The following is a 26,570-nucleotide window of genomic DNA, read 5'->3' as shown; positions in this document are numbered from 1 at the left end:
AAGCCAGTGCTCCTTGTTTGTGCGGATGCAAGCCTGTGCTCTGCTAAGAAAAGGTGCAGGGATCTCACCTCAACAGCATCTCTGGGTGTGGCTCTCCTCACCATCAGTTTCCATCTCCAGCATGCCAAGAGCTCAGAAAGATCAAGCAGCTGTGCCCAAGGCAATGTGGGAGCAGCTTTTTTGTCTAGATGTTCTTTGGTGCCCACTCCTCAGGGAAGCCCAGCCCAGCAGATCTCCTTGGTGGCATCAGCTGCTGGAAAAAGCCACAGGATGCTGCTCTTCAGTGAAAAAGAGTGCAGCAGTTGTGGAGATAAGCAGCACAGACAAAAATGCCTGTGAAGAGAAACAGCCACATGGGTAAATCTCTGCTTGTGGAGAGACAGATGTATTTGGGCTAGAGAGAGCTGACCTAAGGCCTGGGAGGAAGCAGGAAGGGTGGGACAGGGGTGTGCTCTGTTCTACCTCCTGCCCTCCCTTGATCTCTGCTTTTGATCTGTGCCCTTCATCCTGCTGGTGCTTTGCCCAGCCCCGCACTGCTTGCGGGTCAGCTCCCAGAGACGGCCAGGGAAAGGAAAGAGCACTGCTGCTGCCCTGCAGAGCCTGAAATGGGGGTGCAGCCATTGCTGGTCCCCTCCTGCCCCTCAGAGGAAGACCTGAGTTGTCAGACTGGAGCTTTGTAGGTAAAGGCTCTGTGGGAGTCGGCCACAGGTGTGTCATGGGAAGGTGTAAGCAGCAGGAATTTGGCATAAACAAGACACTGGGCTTGTCAGCCTCGTTCCAGGCTCTTAGCCTTGAGAGCTGTGTCTTTACATGTGAGTTCAGCACGCTCTGTTTAATTTCTGGGATAGTGCTGATACCAAATCGACACCTGACTGCTGCCGTTCGTGGCGCTTTCTGTCCTGCTGTGGGCTGTGGAAGCTGATGGAAGGAACAGGCTTTGCTAGAGGGACTAGTTCCCTTGGCTTTCACCCAGAGCTCAGATATCTGAATCATAAAGGGCTGTGGTATGTAGCTCAGCAGAAATTAGAGCTGAGGGAGCTGATCTGGTTTGGCCAAGTCTTTTCACTGAAATTGCATGGACCTTTGAGGTGTGATGGAGCCTCAGGTGCAATGCTGGGTTAAGTATTACTGACCCAAACCTCTGACAGAAAGGGGATGGAGTCTTTTACTGGAAAAATCCCACCACTTGGAAGGACCTGGCATGCTGAACCAGAGGTAAGCATGTTTTGCCTGAGGGACATACTGGACTTTAGGAGGGGATGCCTCTCCTGCAGTGCCCCTCTTGACCATATGGGCATAAGGCACTGGCTGCCCTGAGACAGCACAGCAACAACCACTGCTATGGGTATTTGGTGGCTGAGCTGGGGCTTAATTCATGTGAAGATTGATTGGCCCTGGTAGGTGATGGGACCAGGCCTCACAGCCATGGGCAGTGAGAAAACATCAGCTGTGGGGAATGAAGTGGGAATCTGTGGGGCAAAAGGGCCACATGCAGTCAGGGCACAACAAACAGGGCAAGAAAGGGATTTATCACCTTCAGCAACCGGTTCCAGAGCCTTGCTTGAAGCACTAGCAATGCCTCACCATGTGATATTGTTAGCTAAATTAATAGTTCAGTGAGACATCTGGCTGTGGATGTCGGCAAGGCTTCAAATCCCAAAACATTTCCTGGTACAGTGAACTGGCTCTGCTGTGTCAGCCCCAGGTCTAGACTCCTGGCAAGTACAGGAGGGGTTGAACTCAAGGGCTTCCAAGGGGTCCTGGAGCTAGGGACAGGTGGGGTAGGTGCAAGGGGAAGGGGATCTCTCAGCAGGACATGGTGTCTCACAACAGCATCCAGGAAGGGAAGGTATGTTGGGAATTGGCCAAGCAGAGTGCTTTGATTTGTCTTTCAACAGCACTCCCGAGTTTATGTTGGATTGGGAAGGTGATGGGTTTAGGTTACAGTCCTTTCCGGTACTGACAGATAATCCGCTGGGGTAAGGGCGTCCATTCCCATTTCATGTGTGCATCCATGGACTGCTGGGTCAGGAGGTGCTGAGAGAAAAGAGCACTGAGCACAATGTGTCTGCAGAAGTGGGGATGGTGTAGTGGGGTGATGGCCTATGCATAAATCGTGAGCTGTGAACAGGGTTACCCGAGTTGCTTTGAAAAGCTGTAACAAGTTTTACAGCCCGGCTGTGAGCTTGTGTGCTAGTTTGTGCTGACATGTTGCTAGGAAAAAGGGGAGTACCTCAAACGGGAAGAAAGCTGTTTTCCTGTTTGTCCCCATCTCCCTGTCCCTCTCCATAATGAACTTGGAAAAGGTTGTGGGTTGCTCGGGTTCCCCCCTGCCCCTCCTGACTGCTGCTCACATCGTAGTCTGTGTTCAGGCTGGGGCGTGCTGCAAAACTGCCAGCCTACTCCAAAGCCCTGAGCTGATCTTCCCTTCCTCCAAAATCTGGGGACCTGAATGGAGTGAAGACTTCTGTACAGGATTTGGGGCTTGCTCTGGTTCCAGCTCAGTTAATGAGGATAACCTGGGGATCCCAGGAACCCTCCCACAGTGGCGCTGCTCCTCTTTGGCCTCCCAAAGCCCGTGGGTCCTGCCTGCAGGAGAAGGAGAACAGGTGTTTGCTGCAGGGACCACAGCCAGGACAGAGGGAACAATCAGTCTTTGGGCTCTGCGTGGGCAGCACTAAATACAACTTGAAGGAGAAAGATAACTTTTACCTTGTGGATGTGCATTTGGGGTAGCTCAATGCATCCACCTTGCTTGTGTATCAGAATATGGAGCAAGCAGCAAAGCCTCAAGAGAGACAGTAACACAAGGCAATGTGAAGTTAGTGCAGGAGACCTTAGAGTTTAGGGTGTGGGTTTTCCCTCCAGCATCCTTAGGAACATGAAGGCACAGAGATTTAAAAATACTGAGACACCACAAATTGCTCTAGGCACGAAGCTACTCTGTAAATTGAAACATTTTAAGTATCTTCCAAAGGCAAAAATGAAGCTTACAAATGCTTAAACATATAGTCTTGGTTGTCTTGCTTTTTTCCTTTTTAATACTTATTATTTAAAAAGGTAGCACAAGTGAAAAGTGGATGCATGGGGAGAAGGGAGTTCTTGACAAAACACATTTGATTCAGCCTCTTTGAAAGTTTTAAGAGACATTCAGAATGTTAAGGCTCTTTGGACCTCTCTTCAGCACAAGTCAGATGCTGTGGGCATGCTTTAAAAGAGGGAACAAGAAGGAGCTGATTATATCTGGGCCACAGATGTGAAACAGATCTGCAAACCTTTTAGCTTCTATTTTGTAAAAGCTCATTCTTGAGTACTCATAATACCAGATCCTACAGTTGATTATAATTTTGCTTTGTAAGTCGTTGTGAGAAACTAGTTTAGTAATTCAGTAACTAGACTGTGGGAAGCTGGGCAAATTCCTTCAGCAACTTCATTTTGTGAGGACTAAAATGTTCCTCAAACATTTAGCTACTTTTTTTGTTCAATAACCCCTCTCTTTGTCACTAGCAGGAGCAGGATTTTGAATGTTGCATTGAATTTTAAAGCAAAAATCGCAATCTGACACTGGGCAAATTTCAGGGCTGCTCTCTGGTCAAACAAGACTTTATTTTTTCACCTGTGTTACTGAGGGAGGGACCTGATTCAAGCTGGGATTTCTCCAAATCCAAAAGCAGGTGAGGTTGCCCATGGCTATTTAAGTCCCTTACCACCCACCACCAAGAGAAGGCTCAGTCAGGCCAGCCACTGGTAGTCTCTGGCAGGGAGGTGGCTTTCTGGCTGCTGTCGAATATGGGATACCCCTTCCAGCAAACTCAGCTCATTTAACCCTCAAGGCTTATTTCTTGTATGTGAAGCCATGACACTTGTCTTCTGCTCAGATGGTGTAGTGGTGTGATTGCTGGTGGCACTGGGTGTTACTGGTCTCTTCCCGCAGTGACCACAGTCAGGGCTTGGTTGCAGGGTGGTGGTTCCTCATCTGGATTTTGGGACAGTGGGAAAAGAAGTCCACCAAAAAAATTCTGGTGCTTCTGCCCAGGCTGGTGAAATGGCTTTTCCTTGAGCATGTCCCACCTGTCCCGCTCAAAATCAAAGCCAGTGATTGCCTTGTTCGCACATCTTTCTCCTCAGAAAGGAAATGTTGTCCCTCCTGATGTTCACAGCTATGGGGATCCAGCACAGCCAGTTCGTGGCAGTGGTGTGAGGGAGGCTGCTGTCTCCCTGGGCTGGGAGTAGGGGCAGGGAAGGGCTCTGTCCTTCAGTGACCCTCAGTACCATATGCTGTGGGGGTGGGTTGAGGAGAAGAGGAAGTTTGGCTACATAGAAATGGAGAGAGAAAATAAATTTGGGGAGCCAGTGAAGGTCAGAACAGTAGTAAGTCAAGAGGCATGGAAAGAAAGTGAAAAAGCTGTTTTCTTGTTTTCCATAGCATTAGGGACAATGCCCCTTGAGTGCTTTGCTGATCGCCTTTATCACAGGGGCTTGGCAAGAGAAAGCGCAAGGGGGGAGCAAGGCACCGGAAGGATCTTTGCTTCCATCCCAAAGGCAGTTTGTAATCTGATTCCTGAAACGGGTCTTCAAGCTGCAAGGAAGCTCGGTAGCCTTTTTTTCCTTTAAATAGCTTAGCACCTTTTAAACCTGGCAGAGTGTTCTGGGAGCTGGGCCAAGACTCTGCCCAGGACCCTGCCCCATGGTCCCCATTGTCATTAGATGTCATTTTCTGCCAAAGAGGTGTGAGAGTCATCCCACAGCTGTCCCCCAGGGGTACTGACCACCCAAGGGCTGCTTTGCTAGGGGTCAGTGGTACAAGGGAGCGGGGACAAGGCAGGGGATGCTGCAGTGCAGTGAGTTGACACAGAGCCTTGGGTCTCAGGTACGACACAGTCCTGCTGGCACAGCCTCATTACCGAGGTCAGTTATCCTTCCTGCTGTGCTCTGCTGTTTCCAGTTTCTAGCAGCTGCTCTTGTGCTGCATGGCATAGATGCACCTGGGGTGTGAAAGTAGCCAGGAGGCAGCGAGGCAGATGAGCTTTGCCTCAGAGGGCTGTGTTGCTTCCTGCCTGTTTGCCCATCCTTCTCTTCAGCCTCCCAAGTCCAGGCATCGATGTGCAACTGGCTGTGTGTGGGACTTCCTGAAAGCCAAAGCTTTGCTGCAGTGGAGAGGAATCCAGATGCAATCTTGGCCTGCCACAAGACTGCAAGTCAGTGGCAGCTGGGAAGTGATATGTTCGTGTCTAATTAATTATTTTCCTGGGAATAAAAGGCGATGTTTCTTGTTTGGTCTCTGTAATGAATCAATCATTTCTTTAGGTATGATGTGCAGACAGACATGGAGAAGCAGCTGGTGTCCTCGGCTCTGTGTTCACGTTGGTGTCTAGCTGAGCAGCTTCATTCTGGGATGGGAAACAGCTGAGATCTCTGGTTTCACTATGGGGCCATTCCTCTCCCAAGGGAGAGACAGCAGACTCATCACTCCTCACAAACATCACAAAACATCACAAACATCACAAAAACTGCATGACACAGCTGACTCTGAAACCATGGAGTAATCTGTGATTTCCAGAGTGCCTCCCTTGTCCTTTCCTCCTGCAGCTGTTTCCCAAATGGTTGACATAAACTCAGAGCACTTTTGGGTTCACAGAGCCTCTATATCAGCGACTGCTGCAAAGGCAGAAACTTTCTCCTCCGTGCTGCAGTATGAGAGCTGCAGTGTGTTGCTCCTGATGGGTTTCCCTCTCCCTTGATTGTTATCTATGAGCAGCACAGGGTGGGGCTGTGGTACAGCACCCCAAACAAACCCCTGGGTGGTGCCCTCCAGCCCTGAGTCTGGGGACTGGGAGGAGGTGCTGCATAACTTGGTGTTCTTGCCACATACTGCGTGTTAGGGGGGTCCTCACCAGGCTTTGGAGTACTTTGGGAATTAACTTGACATTGGTGGGTTAATGGTCAGACTCAATGATCTTAGGGTTCTTTTCCAATCAAAATGACTGAATGATTCTGTGAAGAAACTGATCAGCTTGAAGCACTCACAGTTGGATGAGGGCAAAATACAATTCCTGTCTTTATCTGTATAAAGACCCATTTAATATGTCTAGTTAACATGCTGGAGAAAAAGAACTATTTGTGAAGAGAGACATGCTTGTTAAGCACTCAGTGCTGCCCACATACACAAATTCATATTTTTTTAATAAAGGGTTTTTTTTGCAGGTTCCTCATCCAAATGTGCTGACTTTTTGCTTCTCAGGGTACAGTGGGCAGGGTTAGCCTGACTGCTCCTCAGGGCCACCAGTGCCTTTCAAATGCCAGTTGTTCCTACTCCTGACTGAGGACCCCGGGAGCACCTGGGCTTGCGCTCCTGTGTGTCATCCTCATACCACTGTCCCTGCAAGGAAAACACTCAAATTCAAGCTGCCACCTCCTTCACAAGGGGCATTAAGTCATTCAGCTGTTTGGTTATTAGGATCTCAAGGCAGAGGAGGTGTTATGAGTAAATGGGAAAGGCTTTGCTGCCCACCCACCCTCATTGCTGCAATCCTTCCTCTGTGGCAATGCTTTCCTAACTTTTAATGTGTTTATCCCAAAAGCTGACGATAAATAGTCCCTGTTTGTGGGCAAAGACAATGATGAGAACTGTAATGGCAGACTGAAGGAAGAGAGAAAGGGCAGCCCCATGCCTGGCACGAAGGAGTGGCAGCTGTAGGAATAGCTCTTTCTTGCAAAAGTTTCAAGGGAAACTTTCTATAAACCACTGGCACCACTCCCCAGTATGAGTTCAGCCTCTGCACTTCTACATTATTTATTTCTTCTCCCCCTAGAGGTCTGTTGCTTTGAAGTGTTTAAGTGCCTGTGAAACACCTGTGCACTTGAACATGTCCCTGGTGTTGTTTGCAGGGTCTGCCTGCTCTGCCTGGGTAACCTGTGCCTCCCAGAGCATCTAGAGTGGGGCACTTCAGAACAGAGGGGCATCCACAGTGGGAGAGGAGCATGCAGAAAGCACCCAGGCAATCAGCGTGGCTGGAGATTGTGCTGGTTAGGAACGGCAATAGACCAACTCTTAATTTCTTCTTCATGTTTGGAGTGACTGATGTGGAGGCACAGGGCCAGTGCAGGCTGTTGCCTTATGCAGGGTGACTCTGTGAATGTTTTCCTCCTGGGAATAGCCGAAAGGTAAAGATAAGCTAATTCTTTTCTCAGATCAGTAGTTGTCCCTTAATCACAGGCCAGAAGATTACCAGAGGGCTAGTTCTGCCTCTTCTTGCTCCTTACCAGTGTGCATGAATGAGATCTTGAGTCCTGCTCGCTCCCTCTCAGACCTGGGCTACCTCCAGCAAACTTCTTGAGGAAAGAGCAGGAGAGTGCTGGGCATCCTGTTCGCCAGCAGAGAGTGGGGTGTGAATGAAAGAGAGGAGGAGACTTCCATGCTGAGAGCACCCTGAATTTCAAGGCTTTGGAAAGTTGTTCATCACCCCAGAGCAACCAGGTGAACGTTCTCACTGAACAAACTTGGTTCATCTTCCAGGCAATTCTTATGCATCATAAGGGAAGCAAGAAAGGGCAAATGGTTGAACTGGAGGCTTTTCTGCCTTGTCTATTCCTCTAAGAGGCTGTATCTGTAAAGCACATGAGTGTTTGATGCTCAACAAGGAGCTAACTTGGCCTACAGTCATTTGCCATGTTAGCACAGTATTCATTCATGTGCATTGAGACAGAGGGATTTCCAGCCATGTGTCATTCATAGTGGCACTTTCCACCAAGGTGATATGGCACACATGGGAACATATCAATACTTCAGCTTTTTTATACCAGTAATTTCAAATTTGTATTTCAGCTCATGTAGAGAGAGAGAGTCCAAGAAACTGATCAACAGGCAGGAAAAAAAATCTGTAAAATCTTGCTTTGCAGTTCATCTGATAAAGGAAACATATAGTGTGTAAATGTTGTTTCTCATCAGGCTGATTCACATTGGTGTAACAAGCTCTGGTTCTTCTGTCCCTTGCACTGTTACTTCCCCTCACATCACGTACCTCTGTCCTATACCAGTATAAGGATGGTCAGAACAATGCTTTTTGTTTGTAGCAAGAGAGGAGATGTGTACACTACCTATGCCAACAACTCTGGACAACTGGAGAGCATCTTTATAAATGTATTTATAAAGATAAAACCATCTCCAAACTCTCCATTCATTGCACTATTGCCAAACCTAAGAAGCCAAGATAATTGAAATCTGCTGGCATGGGAAAGCAAGGACACCTAATGCTGCCACAGTGACCTGCACATGGATGGTGCTGCACTCACCAGGACTGTGTTACAGACCCTTGGCTTTGTGAGTGACCCCTTGACTGCAAACTGGTGCTCTGAGCTCCTTCTCAGCCTGCAGCCAAAAGAGGCTTCTCACATGGGACACCTGAGTCTCTAAGCAGGGAGTAACTGTCCAACTAAATACTCAAAAGCCAAGCAGCTTGAATCTGTCCACTGCTCATGCCCCAACACACCTCATTCACTATCTAATATGTTTGGATGGCTGTGTTCCCTCCCAACATCTTGATCATGGGAAAAGATGCTACACAGGGTTTGGGTGAAGAGTCAAAAACAGCTGGAAGGTCATGGGGAATAGGAGTGCTTCAGGGTGGGCTCCTATGGATGTTTCCATTGCCTTGGCTCAGTGCCATGATCTTCAAACTCAGTGGTTTGGCCTCAGATTGGGCTCAGAGCTGGATCAGCCTGTCCAGCAGTTCAGGAACTCACAAGCTTTGATGTTTCATATCAGGCCCCCTGCACCAACTCCAGCTGTGGCCCAAGCTTTCAAGAAGAGGTTCAGACAGGGGACCGGTGTTTGGTTTTGTGTTGCACTGCCAGACAAGAATATCCTGTTGTTATGTGGAATCACTGAAAACTTTAATAGCATCCCTAAAACCTCCCTCCCCTCCCAAAGCATTTTGCTGCTCTTAGCATGTTAGGGAGTAGTGACAGACTCCCACAGCAGAACTTGCAGGATTGAGTGGTCTTGGCAGAGTAGCTGCAAAGGGCATTGTGTTTAATAAAAGGGCTAAACTTTACAGTTAGGGCTTTCCCTATGTCTTGAAGTGAGATTTGGTCTTTGGATGTTAAGTGCTGGGCTGATGAACACAGAAGATACAAACTGGCTCCCTGCGTCCCTCTGGCAGCAAGCAGGCAGGCACTTTTCTCCTGCCCTGGGACACTCGGGGCAGATTCCCTGCAGATTCCTACTGTCCTTACTAAGGAGGCATGATTTGCAGCGGTGCTGGGTGCCTGCAGGTGCTGCCCTCCGCAGGGGCAGTCCCGGTGGCTCGGCATCGCTGGGAATCAGGCGAGGAGGTGCCAGCAAGGGCGAGGGCAGGGGGAGCGGGGCAGGGGGGAAAGAGGAGCAGCGGTGCTTGCTGATGCTCAAACATAGGTCTTCCAATGGAGGGACCTGCCGCAGGGCGAGGGCTCTCGGGCCCCACAAGTCAAACTGCACAGATTCACAGTTAGTCATCATCATCATCATCGTCGTCGTCATCATCATCATCGTCATCGTCATCATCGTCGTCATCATCGTCATCATCGTCATCTTCATCGTCATCATCATCTTCGGTATTTATCTTCCCAGAAAGCACGTCCTCTATCCAGTCCTCCAGCTCCTCGGCTGTGGGCAGGTCATCATCATCTCTGATGTCCATCCAGACGCTGTCAGCCTGCAGGGACAGGTGATGAGGGATTAGCTGCCCTTGGGAACACGGGGAAGAGATGGGGTACACAGCTTTTGTTGGGGTGAAGGCCGGACCACAGGTGGGATGCAGGGATGGTGGCGGTGTTAGCTCCCTCTCTGACACAGCCTCTGCACAGGCTCAGCCAGAGCATCTCTCTGCCCATGCATTGGGATCACCACTTCCCCCTGGGGCGCTGCTGCGTCTGCCCAGGGGCAGTGGGACTGGTCAGCAGGTTTGCAGGAGTGTGTGGTGGTGCTGTGTGCCCTGACGAGATGTGTGCCCACTGCCTATACCTGTGAGCAGGAGCGTTGCCCACCTGATGCTTTCCTCACTCTACCTGGACAGTTCTGTAGACTCCAAGCCTACGCAGAGACCTCAAAGAGACCTCTGCCAGCAGCCCCTGCCTTACTCCAGTTCACAGGACATCAGTGTTTCCCTCCTTCCATCCAGAGCCCTTCTGGGACCTCTTCCTTGGAGCCTTTACAACCCTCTTCCAGCACCCCTTCTCCCCAACCTCACCTTTGTCTCAAGACCCTGCTCTAGACTCTCCATCTGTGATAATGGTTCTTGCTCTTGGAAGACCCTTTCCTCAGATCATCTCAGCCATGCTCCCATGCATGGCTGAGATAGCACATCATGCATCTCAGCTGAAGAATGGTGAGAAACACCAATGCCCTGGACTGCAGGTACCACTGCTCTTTTCCTCCAGCTGTCTGCATCACTTCCATCAACCAAAGGGGATGGGGGAATTCAGCAAGAAGACAATGGCAAAATTGTGGCTGTTACCCAGGGACAGCAAGCCTGGATGGTCTCTGAGGCCTGGAAATGAAAGTTTTCCTCTCTGCTTTGCCATAGGTTCCTTCTTAAATGCCCGGATAAGCCCCTTTCCCTTCACTGTCTCCCCTCCATAAAACAGGATCAGCTTCCTATTTTGCAGAGGCGCTATGAGGTTATCTCATTCAGCATTTGATGTTGCAGAAGCAAGTGGTCTTCACATATCAGAAGAAAACTACCAGCTTTTGCAAATGAATCCAACTTCTTTCCCTATCTGTGGTACCTAGTTCTCTTTGATTTATGGCTTACTAAAAAGCCAGACCAATTTCTGCTCAAGGAAAGCTGTGTCTCCCATACAATATATCCTTCCTAAATCATCAAAACTGCAATAAAAAAGAGCCATGGAGAGACATGCAGCTCTTGCTTCACGCGAATGTTCATGTCCCTAACCTCAGGACTGTTTGTGTGGCAAAAAGTGACACTTTTAAATAATGGGAAGAGGAGTGGCTCCATTTAACCTTGAGAAGGTGCTGTGCAAATAAAGCAGCGATAATTTGCAGAGCATCACGGCCCTAGTCCTGAGCCACAGTCACCACAATGTGATGAGCCACCTGGGGCTGCTGGGAGCTCTGGTGTTTGCACTGGCAGGTTTTTACAGAAGTGATGGGGTCACAGGGGTTATGTCCACTGAAGCCAACAGCAGTGTTTATTTTCACTCTGTTGTGTAAGTCCCACTTTGTACCTATGTAACTTGGTTGAATGCAGTGATGTAACACTGAAATAACAAAATGAGCTCAATGTTTGTTTTAGATATCACCTGCCAACCTAGAACTTTCTTAAATCTCTCTCGAGAAATCAAAAAAGGACTTAAGAGGAATGAAATAAAACCTGCAAATACTATAATCAACAACCTGAAACATTTACTATATCAAAGCCAGATAATGCATGAGTTTTTATGGGTCTCTGAGTGACTGCTGAATAATAAGGCATGTTCTTACCTAATTCTGCATTCTATATGACTCTCATGCCACTGAGAATCCGATTTCCATGAATTTCCACTGATTGCTGTTTAATGTAGCTTTGACGTGACTTAAAAATGACCAGTCACAGTAAACATAATTAAGGGAGATACTGTACTAAGGGCTAGTACTAAGGGCAAAAGACTGGAAGACTTGAGCTCTCTTCTGGCTTGTCTATTCATTTCTCCCATGATCTTAGGTGACACATGACATTTTGGCCCTTTTCCCTTTTGTCTCTCCCTTAAAAATTCTGCAAACAAGCCTTAACTCCCTGGGTCTTTACTCCCTAGGTGTCTGCCCCATGGTCTGGTTGAGTACTGCTCTTTTACAGGCAAAAAGCTCACATCCAGCCAGGGCTGAAACTACTCCATGACTCCCAAGTGAGCCTCTCAACCCCCTCAATGGGATGAGCAAAATCCAAGGGCTCTGCTTTCTTCACAACACTGTTGCTTTGTCTTCCCCACCCATCACATCTCCCATGTTAAGGTCTTGCAGCATCTGTTATAACAGGAGGCACAACCATCCGGTACACCCTTGCTGTTCCTCTTCTTCTGGGGCGATACAGGAGAGAGGATGTGGAGGCTGGAAGCCAGGTCAGTGTTGAGTCAAACCAGCACCCAGCCCCACACACTTGTCCCAGCTTTAATTCCCTCACTGCTCTCTTCTAATGAAACATCAAGTTCACTTATGACTCAAATTTCAAACATGAACTCAAGCACCAATTTACAAACACTTCTGCAGTGGAGAGATTGCTGCTGCCAGAGACACTTACATACCCACACAGGTTCATTTTAAAGAGTTTAAAACAAACACCCAGCACTTAAACATTAAAAATAAACTAAGGTAATAGGTAAGCCAGGCAGGAGCATGCTGCGTTACAAGCTCTCTGATCATCTGGAGTGTTATTGTCAGAAAGAGGAAAGAATGGTTTCTCTCTGTGTCAGGGCTGTGAAGCATGTTACATTGCACTCAGCAGCCCTCATGAGATCTCTACTGGTGAGGGTCAGATGGGTCCCTCTCCCACCTGCCTTTAAAGCCCACAGCGTGTGGGCAGCACCAGATCAGTTCCACAGCTTGCTGGTTTGAAGGCAACCATAGTGAAAACAGTAGCTGCTAGAAAGTTGTCCCAATAGCACAGCTGTGGGTGCTGTGGGTACTGTTGCTCCCTCAGCTGTGCCAAAGGAGCACCTGTCTCTGCAGGTCTCCCTCTGCAGCTGCTGCCTGTGGGATGGTGTGGAAACCTTCATTGCCACCTGGGGTGTGGGGCTGGCAGCTCTCCTCTTCCCACCTAAATCTCTCCAGCACTACCTGCACAGCAGTGGCTGAAGGGGAGGAGGACCTGGATGAACCCCAGTGCATGCTCCTTACCACAGCAGGATCCCTTCTTTACCAGTTTATGCTGTACTTCTGTTAAAGCTGCGTATTTATTTAGTTTTTTTCAAGCTGTGCAGTTTCTCCCTGTCATCTGTCAGGGAAAGTCTTTCCCTCCTACACTCAAGCTGTGCCCTTTTGCTTCTGTAGAAAAAAACAACCTCCTTTTTCTCCTCTTCTCTTCTGCTAAGCATGGCTTTCTTTCCCCCGTACACACACTTTTTCTCCACAAAGCCCCCCCCAGCCTGTCAGAGCAGGTAATGGACAAAGGTGTGTGTTGTGGGTCGGGACAGAAATGCAAGAACTTGAAACCAAAACTGGGCAAAGCCCTGAATCCCAGGCTACAGAGGCTGGTCCTGTCCTCAGCAGGTGTGGTTTGTGTGTGATTTGGGAGCAGAAACACACTCAGACTAAAGCCCTCAAGTCCAACATCCGAAGTGTTACAAACCCTCTGGCAGGTGGGAAGGGTGAGGCCTTCATGTTTTTTTCCCCAGGGAAAAAGCCTGTTCTACTTGCACTTAACAGTGGAAATCCCACTGATTCCAGTGTACCTCAGAACCCACCCTTTCTAGCACCCTAATTTTGGGATCCCTGGATTTTCTGGGCACATGCTACTCACGTCTGTGACGTTCACCACCCCGATCTGTGGTCTGAACAGGTCAATCTTGAAGGTCTTCTCCCAGTAAGTGATGAGCTGCAGGAGAGAGACACAAAGCTCAGACAGGGGTGTTTGCAAGGCCTTGTCGCATTAGTTCAGTCAGCTGGGCTGTGGAGCAAGGAATGTGCATTGATGTGTGCACAGGAGAGAGGAGATGCTGCACGCAAGCTTGGGCTGCCACACATGGCAAAGCAAAGTGCTGACTCTGGGGGTGTTCCCAAATCTGCCTTGGGAGGCAGACCCAAACAAGCAGCCTGCCAGGGGATGGCCTGTGGTCCAGTTTCCCATCCTTCCCTGTCCCAGATTCCCTGGGGCAATTCCTGCACTCGTGTGAGCACACGCACACCGCCTCACACCCCCTCATGCCCACCCCATCCACAAATTAAACCAAGAATGGGAAAGAGCCTCTGCCACTCACCAGAGGAAAGTCATCAGGGTCAATCCAGACAATGCTCAGGTCGGGATTATCGGTGTTGTCCCTGGCAACCTGCTTCAGGATTTCCAGGAACTCAAAACCGTCTGAAATGATATACGAACCACTGCAACTCTCTTGCAAACGCACAGGCACGTTTTGCTTGTGGGTTTTTTCCCTGGCTCCCCTATGCACACAGGAGTTGTTTATAGTTCTCATTAAAATGCTGTCTCCCAGTGCTTTCTTTTGATAATAAGGCTTTTAATTTCAAGCATCCTCCTCGGGTATTGAAATTAGTTACACATGAATTAAGCCTCATAATCCTTCCGTGGAGTGGAACAATGTCACTATTTTCTTGTAGTGAGGGAGGAACTGAGCTCCCAAGAGGCCAAAGCTTTCCGATTTGCTGATGGCTCTCAGAAGCACTGATGCCACAGTTTTTCAGGAGTTGGTGGCCTCAGGTTTCCCACATGCCTATCCCACACCCAGCCCTCAGCACTTTCACAGAGCCACACAGAAAGATGGATGAAGAGTTAGGGAGCAAATCCTGGTATGGGGGTGGAGGGAATGACTTTTTTTCCCCAGGAAATCATCTGTTTATATCCAGTGTTTGAGTCTCACCAGCACAAACACCCAGTGGGTGTTTACAATGCAAACAAAGCACGTGAAAATACACTTTCTTGAAGGATGGAGAGTCACACAAGGAAGAAAATGGCCTCCTACCTGGGTCGTCTTCTTCAGCAAAGGCTACAATGTGGATACCCTCCATGTCATCCTCCTGGAAAAAACACAACTATTACTGATGGGCCAGGGAGGGAGGATGAAGTCTGGGTGGTTGCTGGAGATGAGGAGCAGTGTGATGCCTTCAAAAGGAACAGTTACAAAGGGAGGCTTGTCTAGAGCCCCACTGAGACACCAGAAATGGGAGCTGAGGTGAGGCTGAGTCATGAAGGTATTAGGTGCTGAAGGGGGTAGTTTGGGTGGTGTTGTTGAAACTGTTCAGATTAAAATGAGGTGAGCACCATGATGGCAATGGCAAGGGAGCTTTTGATGGTGTGAGGCAAAAGCTTCTCTGCAGAAAAGGTCAAGGTCCCTCTAGCATGAGAATAGAGGCTCCCCCTTCATACCCTCATAAATTTTCAGCTCCCGGGGGAAGGTTTGCAGGAAACAAGTATCTGCCACCGCGCTCAGCCCCAAAACAAGCTCCTTTGTGGCCAGCAAAGGAGGTTTTCTCACAATATGAGAGGCAAGGTGGCTCATTTGGGTCCCTTTTTGGAGGTGAAGGGTCTCTGCTTTAGGTGAGGGTCTCTGTGAGCAGTGAGGGAAATTGAGTGGGGGGCTCATTTCAGGGCTCCAGTGAGTGGAGGACAGAAATTACAGCCTGGTGGATTACTTTTCTCCATGAAACATGTGAGTAATGATATTGGCAAAGGCCAATGGATCTGCTGGCCGGTTCATCATCCGCCTGCTATGAATGTCATCTCTGAATTATCCCATGGACCGGTTTCGCCTTCCTCACCCACCGTCAGTCTCGGCTTCCATTTCAATTGGTATTAATGCAAGAAAAAATTCCCATCTAAATGCTAATTTCTTTTCCCTTCTGAGCCCAGAGGTGACAAAGCCACCAACAAAAACTGAAAGGGAAAAGAACCCCTGAAAGATTAAGTGGAAAACATTATCTTTAAAAACAATAGCGGATGCTGAACCTTTGTGGATGTCTTCAGGGAATATGTTTTCACCAGGACATTCTAGGCAGATTTACTTGGGATTCAGACCACTTGCAGCTGGCAAAATTCACACTGTTGCTTTTTCTACATATTTGCTAGCATAATTGCTATTTTATTTATTTTGTCAGACAGCAAAATAAAAAGTCTATATCTATATGCCATATATAATTACATGTATATACCTCTATAATGCAGCTCTATTCTGGCCTACAAAGCAGCAAACAAAACTGGAGTAGTGAAGGCACTGAGGATGTTGTGAACTTGCAGTGAGATCAGAATCCAGCCCCCGGTCTTCTGTAGTTATGAGCCCACTGCTCATCACAAAGGCAAGCTCTGTATTCCCAGGCTGCTGATTAAACAAGCATCCCACCACTGGGAGGTCACACTTTTTAGAATATGTTCAGTATGAAAGTGAAACCAGTGCATGTGAAATTTGGATCTCACTGAAGCTCCATTAAAAACCTTGGAGGGGCTTCGGTGGATCTTGGAAGCTGTGTTCTATACAGAATCTGTATTTCAAAACAAAATGAAAAGCTATCGTGCCTAAGTGACTCATAACTCCTGGTTCAGTTTTATTACCTCTTGCCTTGCTGTATTAAAAGCTCCCAAGGTTTTTGCCACTTTGGAGTCCCGCAATGTTTCATGTTACACAGCCAAGAAGGGGACATCTAAATGCTGTTATAAATGTGTTGAGCCTTTTGGAAGAATGACTGCATCTTCCTTAATGTCTGTAAAGCACCTGTTCAGCTTTCTTTTTCAGCGTTCATCTGGCACTTGAGGCCCCCTGACTAGCTTTTAACATCATATTCATTCACAGTGAAGGGATAACTTGTTATACACACTTTTCCTTTCATTTTCACCCTTCCCTTCTTCCCCACCCTTGCAGACCACAAGAGTCCTCTGTGTGTGATAGGGGACACAATGCTGGTTAGTTCCTCACAGTTGCTGATTTGCATCTTGCTTGCATCCCAAGAAGTGCAACCAATGCACGATCTGCTTTGAAATTTATATAATCAGCTGTACTACCTGCCTTCACTTGCATTTTGAATTGTACAATGGCCCTGGTACTTTTACAAGGACATGTAGTGACAGGATGAGGGAGAATGGCTTTAAACTGAATGAGGGTAGATTTAGACAGGATGTTAGGAAGCAATTCTTTACTGTGAGGTTGGTGAGACTCTTGAACAGGATTCCCAGAGAAGTTGTGGATGCCCCATCCCTGGAAATGTTCAGGGTCAGGTCAGATGGGGCTTTGAGGAACCTGGTCTAGCGGAAGGTGTCCCTGCCACAGCAGAGGGGTTGGAACTACATGAGCTTTAAGCTCCCTTTGAACCCAAACCAGTCTATGAATCTGTGAGTTTCCATGGGACATCTGCACGATCTCCGTAGCTCACCCAGCAAGCAGGCCACAGAAATCACCCCACTACCAGCACTGAGGACCTTTAACTGAGATGGAGCATCCTTGGGCAGGATCACTACCCAGGCCCAACACCTGCCTGGCACACTGCTTAGCTTTCCCTCTTCCCTCTGTGGAGCAACAGGAGCTGGCCTACTCTGCTGCACAAAGCATTTGAGCACACTGTTTGAACTCAGGCACTAGGCATCACAGCCAAGGCTTTTCCTTTTCCTGGAAGAGAGACAGCAGCTTTGCAAGGAAGGAAAGGTAATGTTTTGCCCAGCCAGAGGCCAGAGCTCTTGAGGAGCAGTTTCTTGTTGGGAGGTGGCAGGGGGCACAATGGTTCCCACCACACATGCTTACCCATGTCTCATACATGTCCTCTGGGCGCAGCTTCCTCAAGGTGGCCCTGAAAGGAAGACAGAAACGCTCTTTGAGGACATATCCAGCACTGCCACACGTGACACTGTCAGCATCATGGAAAAGGTCACCATGGCACGTTTGGCTGGTGACTGGAGTCTGCCACCACATTTTGAATGCAAGGATGGGAGCACTGGGGGTCAACTTATGCCTCTATTTATGGTGATGAAAGCCTGCCCCTAGCCCCACTGGAGTCACTGCAGCCACTATTTCTGCTTGGGAAAATGACATACTTCTCTGTACTGGGATGTGCTGATGAATTAGCCCCCACACATGGCAGACAGTTCTGTCTGTGCTGAGAGCATGGGTGACCCATTCATTTTTGTCTTGCAGTCCCTGAGACATTCCTATTAGGCTCTGTCCCCCTTTCTCCTGGTTTCACCTCAGCATAATTTCAGCACAGAAATCCTTCCCACCTCTGCTGAAGCAAAGAAGACAGAATAAACTCTGGGAAGAAAATTTAGATCCTAATCACCATTGACAAGGAAATATAAACCTTAAGACTGGTCAAAGCAATTTTTTTTGAGAAGTAGTCCATAAAGGATAAAAGATAAAAAGCAAATATTTTCTGCTAGATTTGTAGCAGGAAGCCTATCGGAGAGCCTGGCAGGCTGAGAGTTGACTGGGGTGTTAGAGGGGCACTCAAGAAACACAAGGCCATAACAGACAAGCACAAATCATCCTTTGCACATCTGCTTGCTGTGGTATCAGCTGTTCAGGGAGGATCCCCCAGCAGAGCGGGTCTCCCTGGCTGACCTGCCCCAGAACCTGCTGCAAAGTGAAGTGTCAGTCTATGAGGTTTTGGAACAGATTGGTGGAAGGAGTGGCAGCATGTTGCCAGAACCAGGTGGAATAAGTGAGTCACTTCAGTTTGCCTTGCAACCAGAGCAATGGAAACAAGGGAACATTTTTAGAGGTTCCTAAAGGACCTGAGGAGCCACGGAACCGAGCTGCAGTTAGATCAGAGGAGGGGAATCTCCTGTGGATTAATAACATTGAAAGGTGGAAATGAATAGTCAGTTTTCATGACAGAGGGAATTAACCAATTAAGATTTATAGTATATTCTTTGGCATGATCATATGCATAATGTATTTTCACAGAATCTGAAAAAGATGGGAAATGGGAATATGGCAGCATTTGCTTATCATGTCCAATTCTTTGGCAACCAGCAAAGGCCTGACTATGAGTTGATGCAGAGGATCTCCTGAGACTTGAGTATCTGCATGATAGACAGACATATAGCAAGTAACACACTTGCAGAAAACCAGCCCTGATTGTACAGGTGCAGCAATGGGTTCTAAATTAGCTGTAATTAATTACTGCCTCTCAGGAAATGGGCCCAGGTGTCACAAATTGAGAAAGCATCAGCTCCAAAGGAAAAAGGCCAAAAGAAGATTGCAAACAGTTGGGAAATGGCCAACTGTTTGCAATCTTGCATTATGGCAGTGGACAGCTACACTGTGAACTTCCACAGTGAATTTATGTGTAGTTCTGGTCATCCCATCACAGAAATGATATGGACAACTGAAAAAGGCACATGGAAGCATGGCAGTGGTGAGTGAAGGTATGGAATGACCTCTATTTGATGAAGATTCAATAGGGGAGAATTCTTTATCTTGTGAAAGAGGTGACTGAAGAGGGATTTGGCAGGTATTCTGAAAAATCAGGAATGGTAAAGAAAATGTGAATAGCTTAGAACAAGGCCAAGGTTCTAATAACGTCAAGGTAACATTGTGGGTTTGATCCCTGCACAGGCCATTCACGTAAGAGCTGGACTTGATGATCCTTGTGGGTCCCTTCCAACTCAGAATATTCTGTGATTTTCTCCCTATAGATTACCTTAAGTATTAACCATTGTTCCTCTTAAGACAAGAGTTAGTAGGTGTCCAGAGAAATTATTAGGTAGCAGGTACAAACTAAACAAATAAGAATGGGTTTTTGATGTAATTCATAATTCAGCTGCTGAACTCATTACAATTTGGTACATTCAGCATCAAAATAGAAATAAAGTAAAAACAACTACAGAAATGGAAGAAATAGCCGCTAAACACAAGATCAGAGATACAATTTTTGACCCAGCAAGTCCTTTCATTGTTGATGGTCCAAAACTAGAGATTATATCAGGTGAATGCATATTATGTATTAAGGCATACTTGTACTTGGCATATAGGACACTTTCCCTAGCTGTTTTCTGGGGAAACTTTTAGAGAAAGGAAACTCAGTGGGAAGGACCTGGCCACACCCACGTGTACTAATTGCTGTGTTGTGACTCTGAATACTTCCCTGTGTTGGAGGGAGTGAGGCAAGGGGGGTTTAGGTAAGTAAGAAAGAACAGAATTCAGCCCCCGTGTTGCTACATCACAGTTGCAGAGAAGTGGGGGTCCAAGCCCAGCATTTTGCATGTGAAAGAGGCATCAGCTCAGAGGACTGTACCATGTAATTTGTATTTGTGCAACTGAGAGTGAAATCTGGGCTAAGACCTTGGAGCGGCAGTGACCACCACGCCCAGATGGACACTCATCTGTGCAGCCTTGGACGAGTCACCCCATGGTGCTGAGCACCAGCTTCCTGACCTTCCATGGAGAGGATGAACTATCTCACCACAGCCTGCAGCTGCCCAGGGAAGTCCCACCTGGGAGGCTGTGCATGAGCTCCTCCTGGGCACCTGCTTCAGCTCCTGTCTCGAGCTCAGCAAATCCCAGTTTCTGTGCAGGGTTAGAGGAAGTGGTAGTGAATCCTGTCTGGGCATAATAGTGGGAAAGTTGTTTTAGGAAGCGCTGTTTAAGGCATGCCAAAGAGTCTGGATACAGCTGACTAGTGGTAGCTTTTCCCAGTGATGTGATGGGGCTCCTTCAGTGGGATGGAGGGATGGCAGTGGAGCTTTGCATGTCTGAGGAGGGATAGTCCATGACTATGAAGAGAGAAAGTCTGCTGTGTGAGGGGGAAGGGGCCACTGGTCCTCTATACCTTCCTGCAGGGAATATCCTGCTGGGCCCTGTTTACAGGGAACCAGCACATGCCAGCTGCTGAGGTTGCTTCATTTTAGTCTACAGATCATCTCCATGTCTGACTAATTCCAACCTGTGCCTTTAGGTCCTTTACTGGTGGTAAGGCAGGATGAAGCACTTCTGCTCTGAGAAGCTCAGCACTAACTACTGGGAACATATTGCTGTCACTCCAGGCTTCTTCCCCTGCCATGGCAGCACCTTGGCAGGTTTGGGATTTCAGACATACGATTTTATGGACTCCTTTCAGTTCTTTTCTGAGCTTTGGCACTTGCAAAATACATGGCCTTCCCCCTTGCTTCTACCAAGCACCGCAGAACAACTTTAAATATGTAAGACTTGGGGGCATTCCACTGCAATTTTGTGCTGGTGAGGAGTTTGCTTTATTAGGATAGCATTTAGATGACTGTGTTTAATCAGACTTCTGGTGCTGCTGCTTGGCAGAAAGAGCTTGGGGGAAAAAGCCATGGGAAGGACTAAGGTCAAGAAGCCTAGGAGGTCAGCAAAGTGAATTGTGGGTACATGGAAGATAGAGGAGCCCTTCATATTTCAGAAAAAGCAGAGAACTCTTTCTGGTGAGTCTCAGATTCTGGAGATCATCTCCTGTCTGTGTGTACACAGACCTCCAGCTGAGCCTGATTTGAGATCCCCCCTCTATATAGATGGCCCTGCTTTCCTCAAACTTGTCTGGTCTCTTGATTATCTGCTGGGAAATGCAGTTATAGGAGCAACAGGTAGCCTGTGACACTCTCCTGAGAGGTGTTTCTAAGGGTATAAAAATACAGCACCTCCTGGGTAGCTACGCCCTTATACTTAACCCTGTGCTTTTACACCGGATCAGCCTCTCTAGTGACTTCCAGACTATTTTTGGTAGCTGAGTCCCTAAACAACTGTGCAATAAACCTGATTGCAAAAAGCACGAGCATCCACAGCTCCTGCTGAGTTGATCAAACACTGTAGGTGCTCAGCACTGTTCCCCCATGAGGCTCAACATAGCCATAACAGCTGTGGCTTCTTCTCTGTGCCTACAGTCAGCAGGAGCCTCTTAGTCCATTATGGTTCCTCTGAGCTTGGTCTGAGCTCTAGACATATCTGACATCAGGAGAGAGATACACCCATTAGTAAAGCTGGTTTTGGGAAGGAGGGGACTGGACAGGATTGGGATTTGGCTTGAGAGGCCTTGGAGAGGGTCATCTTCTGTACAGACCTAAATTAAAAGCATGGGCAATTAGGGTAAGGATTCCACTCTCCACTGCCTTCCAGCCTCACTGCTTTTTGAGTGAGGACTAACCGGGGAGGAGGAACAGTAGGAGGAGAGAAGCTGTGTTATCCCAGCTCTATTGTGGTGAAATCTGACTGCTGTGCAGATACTTGCACCTCAGGAAGTAGGAAAAAAACAGCCACAATTTCAAACCTGGGTCAGAAACTCATCAAAAGGTGGTCATCATCCTAATTTTTTTTGAGAGTGATGTGCAAGAGAGACAAGGTCGCAATGACAGACACCTTTACCCACTTCCCTTGTCCAGGAGCACCCTATATGCTACATACCTTCTGTGCTCTCTCACAAAATCAACCAGCTCCTCTTCTGAGTAAGGCTTATCAGGGATGTGAACAGGCTCATCCATAAAGGGTTCATAGAAGTCCACCTCGTTCATCTTTAGGCCTAGCTTCTTGGCAACCTGTTGCAGTGCAGACAGTCACAGGTGAGGGGGCCTGATGTGCCTCTTTGCCTACCCAGAGTCTCCTCTGGTGGCAGAGATGAGATCAAGGTCCTTGCTCTCTCTCAGAGCATGCACTCCTAGGGGTGACCCACAAAACATAATGGATCTTTCCTTGTTTAAAAACCCACTGATGCCCCCTATGCTACTGGTATCAAACACTGGGGCAAAGCAAAGCCAGAGTCAAGGGCCTGCAGACCTAGAGGGGGTGGGTTCTAAACCCACATAAGGACCTGCCTCCATCCTGCAGAAATGGCCTTTTATCTTGTGACAGGGCCAAAATATCAATGCAGACACCAACACCCCTGGAACACTGAAAATGAGAAGCTGAAACCAGACAATAAATCTGGGGACATCCTGAGCTCTCAGAAAACAGGTGGTGGCATATGTGAGCTACCATGAAGGTCTGGGGATGCTTACCCCTTTGTCAAAGGTGGCAAAGAATTTGACGTATGGCTGGAAGTGTTCAGCAGCTTCTTCAAATGCCTTGAAATCTGGAAGGAGAAAAGGAGAATGAAGAAGATATTTCACAGATAGCTGGCCACACTCTGATCAGCCCAGAAGGTATTGGAGAAGAACAAATATAAATTACTGCAAACTCCATCAAATGACGGCCCAATGTTTCTTCCCTTCCAGGGTTTACAAAGAAGGATGATTCCATGTGGAGCAACATGCTGTGCAGTCCCACAGTGTTCAGGAAAGCTGCAGAGCCCAGCATGACACACTTAACTGGTGCTGAAATCAGCAGCCCTGTGAAGCAGGTCCAGGGGTAGTTCAGCCTGGGAAATACATGGAGTTGCTCCAGCATTAAGGATTGCTGCCATTCCCTAAACAGCCACCAAGTGTGATTAGGCATGCTTCTCCTGCTGCAGGAGGATGGGGCAGGAACCAGGTAGGTTTTTACTGTAACTACTATCAGGTCCTCATGCTGGGTGCAGGAAGGATGCTTTCAGCCTGGCAGGAGATTTTACAACCAACATTTCCCACCTTTCTTCCTAGGAGTTATTACTGAATAGTCTTAGGGTCACAGCCCTGCCCAAGCTGCCCTGCAGCCCAGTTTGAGAAAGCTGAAGAGAGAGATGGGTGGGCTGTTGCATTGCAGCAGACCTGGTGATATGTTGCTTGTTCAGGTAGGAATACCTGTATTTCTGCTAAAGGCAGGACATGCCAGGGTGGGGTGCACATTGCCAGCATTGCCCCAACAGCAGGGAGAGCACTTGGGGCTGGCAGAGGAGACTGCAGGGCTTGACAGGGAAATTCTCAGGTGAGGATTTCTCTAGGCTTGTGAAAGTTGGGTTTGCCCAGAATGGTCCCTGAGCTGCACATCCCTCAGGGCATGGGACCAGCCTCTTTCTGGTCTTGGGGGTGAGCAAGAGCAGGTCAGTGCCTCTGCCAGGGTGCCCCAAAGGGTCCTGCTTACTGCTGCTGTATAGTTTGCCAAGTTAGTATTTAATAGCGTGTCCCCCTTTCCCTTCCCCTCCCCCCTTTCCTCCCTCCTACTTTGATCCTTTGGGCTCATTGCTCACAAGAAGGGGTGCTTCTTCAACTAACAAGTTCCTGTTAGTTGCTCTCTCAGTGTAACTGTAACCTCGGCTGATTTTTGGGTGAGGTAAACTCCATTTACTACAGGAGCCCCTGGATTATGGCCCTCTTCTCTTACCAGCAGACACCTTGCGGAAGGGTCACCGCTGTCAGTGTAGGAATGCTCATGCAGAAACTTGCCTGCAAACCCACTCATCCTCCAGCAATTCTCACTCTGTCACAGGCTGCCATATACCACAACACCCTTCATGTTCACGCAGAACAACCAATGCCTGGCCCCCAGAGCTCCCAGGCAGGCTCCAAGCCCCATGAGGAACACATTTATCTTACGTTCTGAGTCTTCTCCTTTGAAGTAGCCAATGAGTTTAATTTCGTCGTCGATCTGGTCAAAGGCCTGAAGCTCCAGCTTGCTGTTTATGACCTCCACGGGGTCTTCTAGCAACTGCCATGACAAATGCATGTGGTAACGCAGTGATTTGCAGCACCAACCTATGCCTGGCAGGGTGTGTCACAAGCAGCCTAAGCAGGGAGAAAGAGGTCACCCAATTTCTCTGCTGTTGGAAACCCTACTTATTGCTCTCTGCCTTAATGTGAGGAGCCGAGAGAAGCAGGTCACCTTCAAAGGGAGACATTAGTAGGTTCATTGCAGAGGTGGAAGCATCGAGAGGGAGGTGATAGAGGACTGGGTAACCCAAATGGATGCTGAAGGACCTACTGTGATGAGGGATAAGGGGTACCGATTGCAGCTGGCTTCAAGGAGGCCAAGAAGTAAGAAGAACAGTTGAAAGGAGGTGGTATGAGCATTGTGAACTCCTGTGAATGATAGATGTGTGTGTGTGTGTGTATATATATATATATATATATATACTTTTTTTCAAGTGTCATTTGCTGGAAGAGGTCATTGCAAAGATCTTGCTTTTGAAAAACATTAAAACCAGCATGCTAGAGGGTGGCCAAACAGTGGTTTGGAACAGTAGAAAGTCTGGATGTGAATTTTCCTGGCTGATCCTCCTCCTATACAAAATAGTTTAAACCTATTCTTTGGTCATATACACATCACAGTGTTAATGAGGAAGATGGAAGACCTATCTGGCACTTTAAACTGTCACTGATCCAAACCTTATTTCTCTTTTCCTAACTAGTCACTGCTGGTGAAAAGGTTCAGTCTGATTATTTTGCCCAGCAATTGTGGTATAAATCAGGTGTGTTTTCACTAGAAGAAAAAAAAGCAGGCAAGCCACTGCCTACAGAGGAGTAGAGAACTTCTGTGTTTCTTTTACTTTTCAGATCAGGCTGCCAACGCCACAGATGTTTCTGGTTTTATTTCCTTGCTTTTCCAGGTATTTTCCTTCCTGAGTGGAAAACACAAACCCAGAAACCCTTGCTGTCTTTCTTTTTTTTACAGAACATGCTTTTTCAGTGCCACACTACATGGCATAGCAAGCAAAACCTCATGAAGTCCCTTACAGCTCTGGTGTGAGGCTGTGCCTCTGCTGTGTCCCTGCTGTGCCTGCAGCAGCATGTGCAGTTTCCTGCTGCCATAGTGGCCTGAGCCATGGAAACCTGGGATCCCACTGCTGCAGGGTCATGACAAAGCTCTGCCCTGTGGTGCAGATGCCCATTTCTGTCCCTGAAGCCACTTGCATGTGTTTTGGTCACAATACCCAATGCACTCAGCCACAGACATTGTCATAGGAGATCTGAGGTTCTGGGGATCAGTTTTTCTTCCCTGGCCATGTCTCTCCTTACCAGCAGTCCTGCACCACAGGTGACCGTGTAGGCAACCTGCCACCCTGGGAAACAAACCCTGCCAGCTCCACTGCTCACCTTACCTCCCTTATCTGCATTACTGCACAGCCTCTTACAAAGAGATCCTCACTTCAAAGGAAAGCCAAGCCACTGCAAAATATTTTCATTATAAAGAAAAGACCATGGTTTAGGTCTGTTGCCTCTCCTAGAAATAAAATGTAAATAAAGAGAAGTGCAACATGTAGATGTGGGATTCAGCATCTCTTTTGCATTTAGGTACAAAGGGGAGTACATCATTGTGCCCATGAATGAAATGACCCAAGACCATTTAGGTTTAGGGCCTTTATCTCCTCTCACTCATGGCAGTGCAATTTGGGAAGTTTGCTGAAGAGATCCTGTGTTCCTTGTGTCTAGAAATGGGCAAATAGTTTGCAACATAAACCTTTTTCAATGCACTGAGCTCTTTTTAGTTGCTCTATGACAATCCTACTTCTTGGATATTCTTTTTTTGAAAATAGCTCCTTTAAAAAAAAAGAAAGAAAAAGTGTGAAATATTTTGAAAATGGCAAAGTGTTTGCACGTGGGCTTGCTAACCAAGGTGGGTGAACAGCAGTCAGTTATCTGGATTGTTGCTGATTTCCATTCAAATACTCCATAAATAGGAAAGAGGGCAGGTTGTCTCTAAGATATAAAATGGCTAGTGGCATATAAGGGTACCACCTTTCCTGGGAACTCATGGTCAGGCAAGTATTGGGGAAGCTGTCAAATGCCATCTCTACCACTGAATAGCAAACAGAGATGAAATTTCAAACAAAGATACACTTGGTTTTTTTGAAAACTAACTATTTGCAAGGTCTTCTCTGAGAGGTTTTATCTAGCTCCAAGCTTATCCATGCTTACATCCAAGAGGAATTCCACCAAAACATCTGCGGACAGTTCCCCATCAAATTCAATCAACCGCTCGTCCTTAAAGACATAGAGACTTCCCTCTTCAAACAAGCCTGAAAGAAGAAGAGAGGAAACAATATGTGGTTAACATGTTGTAAAAAGAATGTTTAGTGCAGAGTGTCT

The 26,570-nt window shown here is 47.6% G+C and overlaps 1 protein-coding gene across 1 annotated transcript in view; it reads right to left on the bottom strand.

Annotated features, from left to right (window-relative positions):
- Positions 1 to 3,035: 3,035 nt before the first annotated feature.
- CASQ2 (calsequestrin 2) overlaps positions 3,036 to 26,570 on the bottom strand; it is a 39,445-nt gene continuing 15,910 nt past the window's right edge. Inside the window, exons 3-11 of the mRNA XM_082277951.1 lie at positions 26,400 to 26,500; positions 24,081 to 24,192; positions 22,629 to 22,702; positions 22,039 to 22,169; positions 17,428 to 17,473; positions 14,665 to 14,719; positions 13,948 to 14,048; positions 13,491 to 13,565; positions 3,036 to 9,692 (exon numbers count right to left, since the gene is read on the bottom strand). Coding sequence (XP_082134077.1) covers positions 9,486 to 9,692; positions 13,491 to 13,565; positions 13,948 to 14,048; positions 14,665 to 14,719; positions 17,428 to 17,473; positions 22,039 to 22,169; positions 22,629 to 22,702; positions 24,081 to 24,192; positions 26,400 to 26,500 — 902 coding nt within the window. The 3' untranslated portion in view covers positions 3,036 to 9,485. The remainder of the gene's footprint in view (positions 9,693 to 13,490; positions 13,566 to 13,947; positions 14,049 to 14,664; positions 14,720 to 17,427; positions 17,474 to 22,038; positions 22,170 to 22,628; positions 22,703 to 24,080; positions 24,193 to 26,399; positions 26,501 to 26,570) is intronic.

Source organism: Coloeus monedula (assembly GCF_965178545.1).
Source record: "Coloeus monedula genome assembly, chromosome: 3".
Taxonomy (NCBI): Eukaryota; Metazoa; Chordata; class Aves; order Passeriformes; family Corvidae; genus Coloeus; species Coloeus monedula.
Note: the sequence above shows the minus strand (reverse complement) of the source record. Positions and strands in the feature narration are given on the sequence as shown.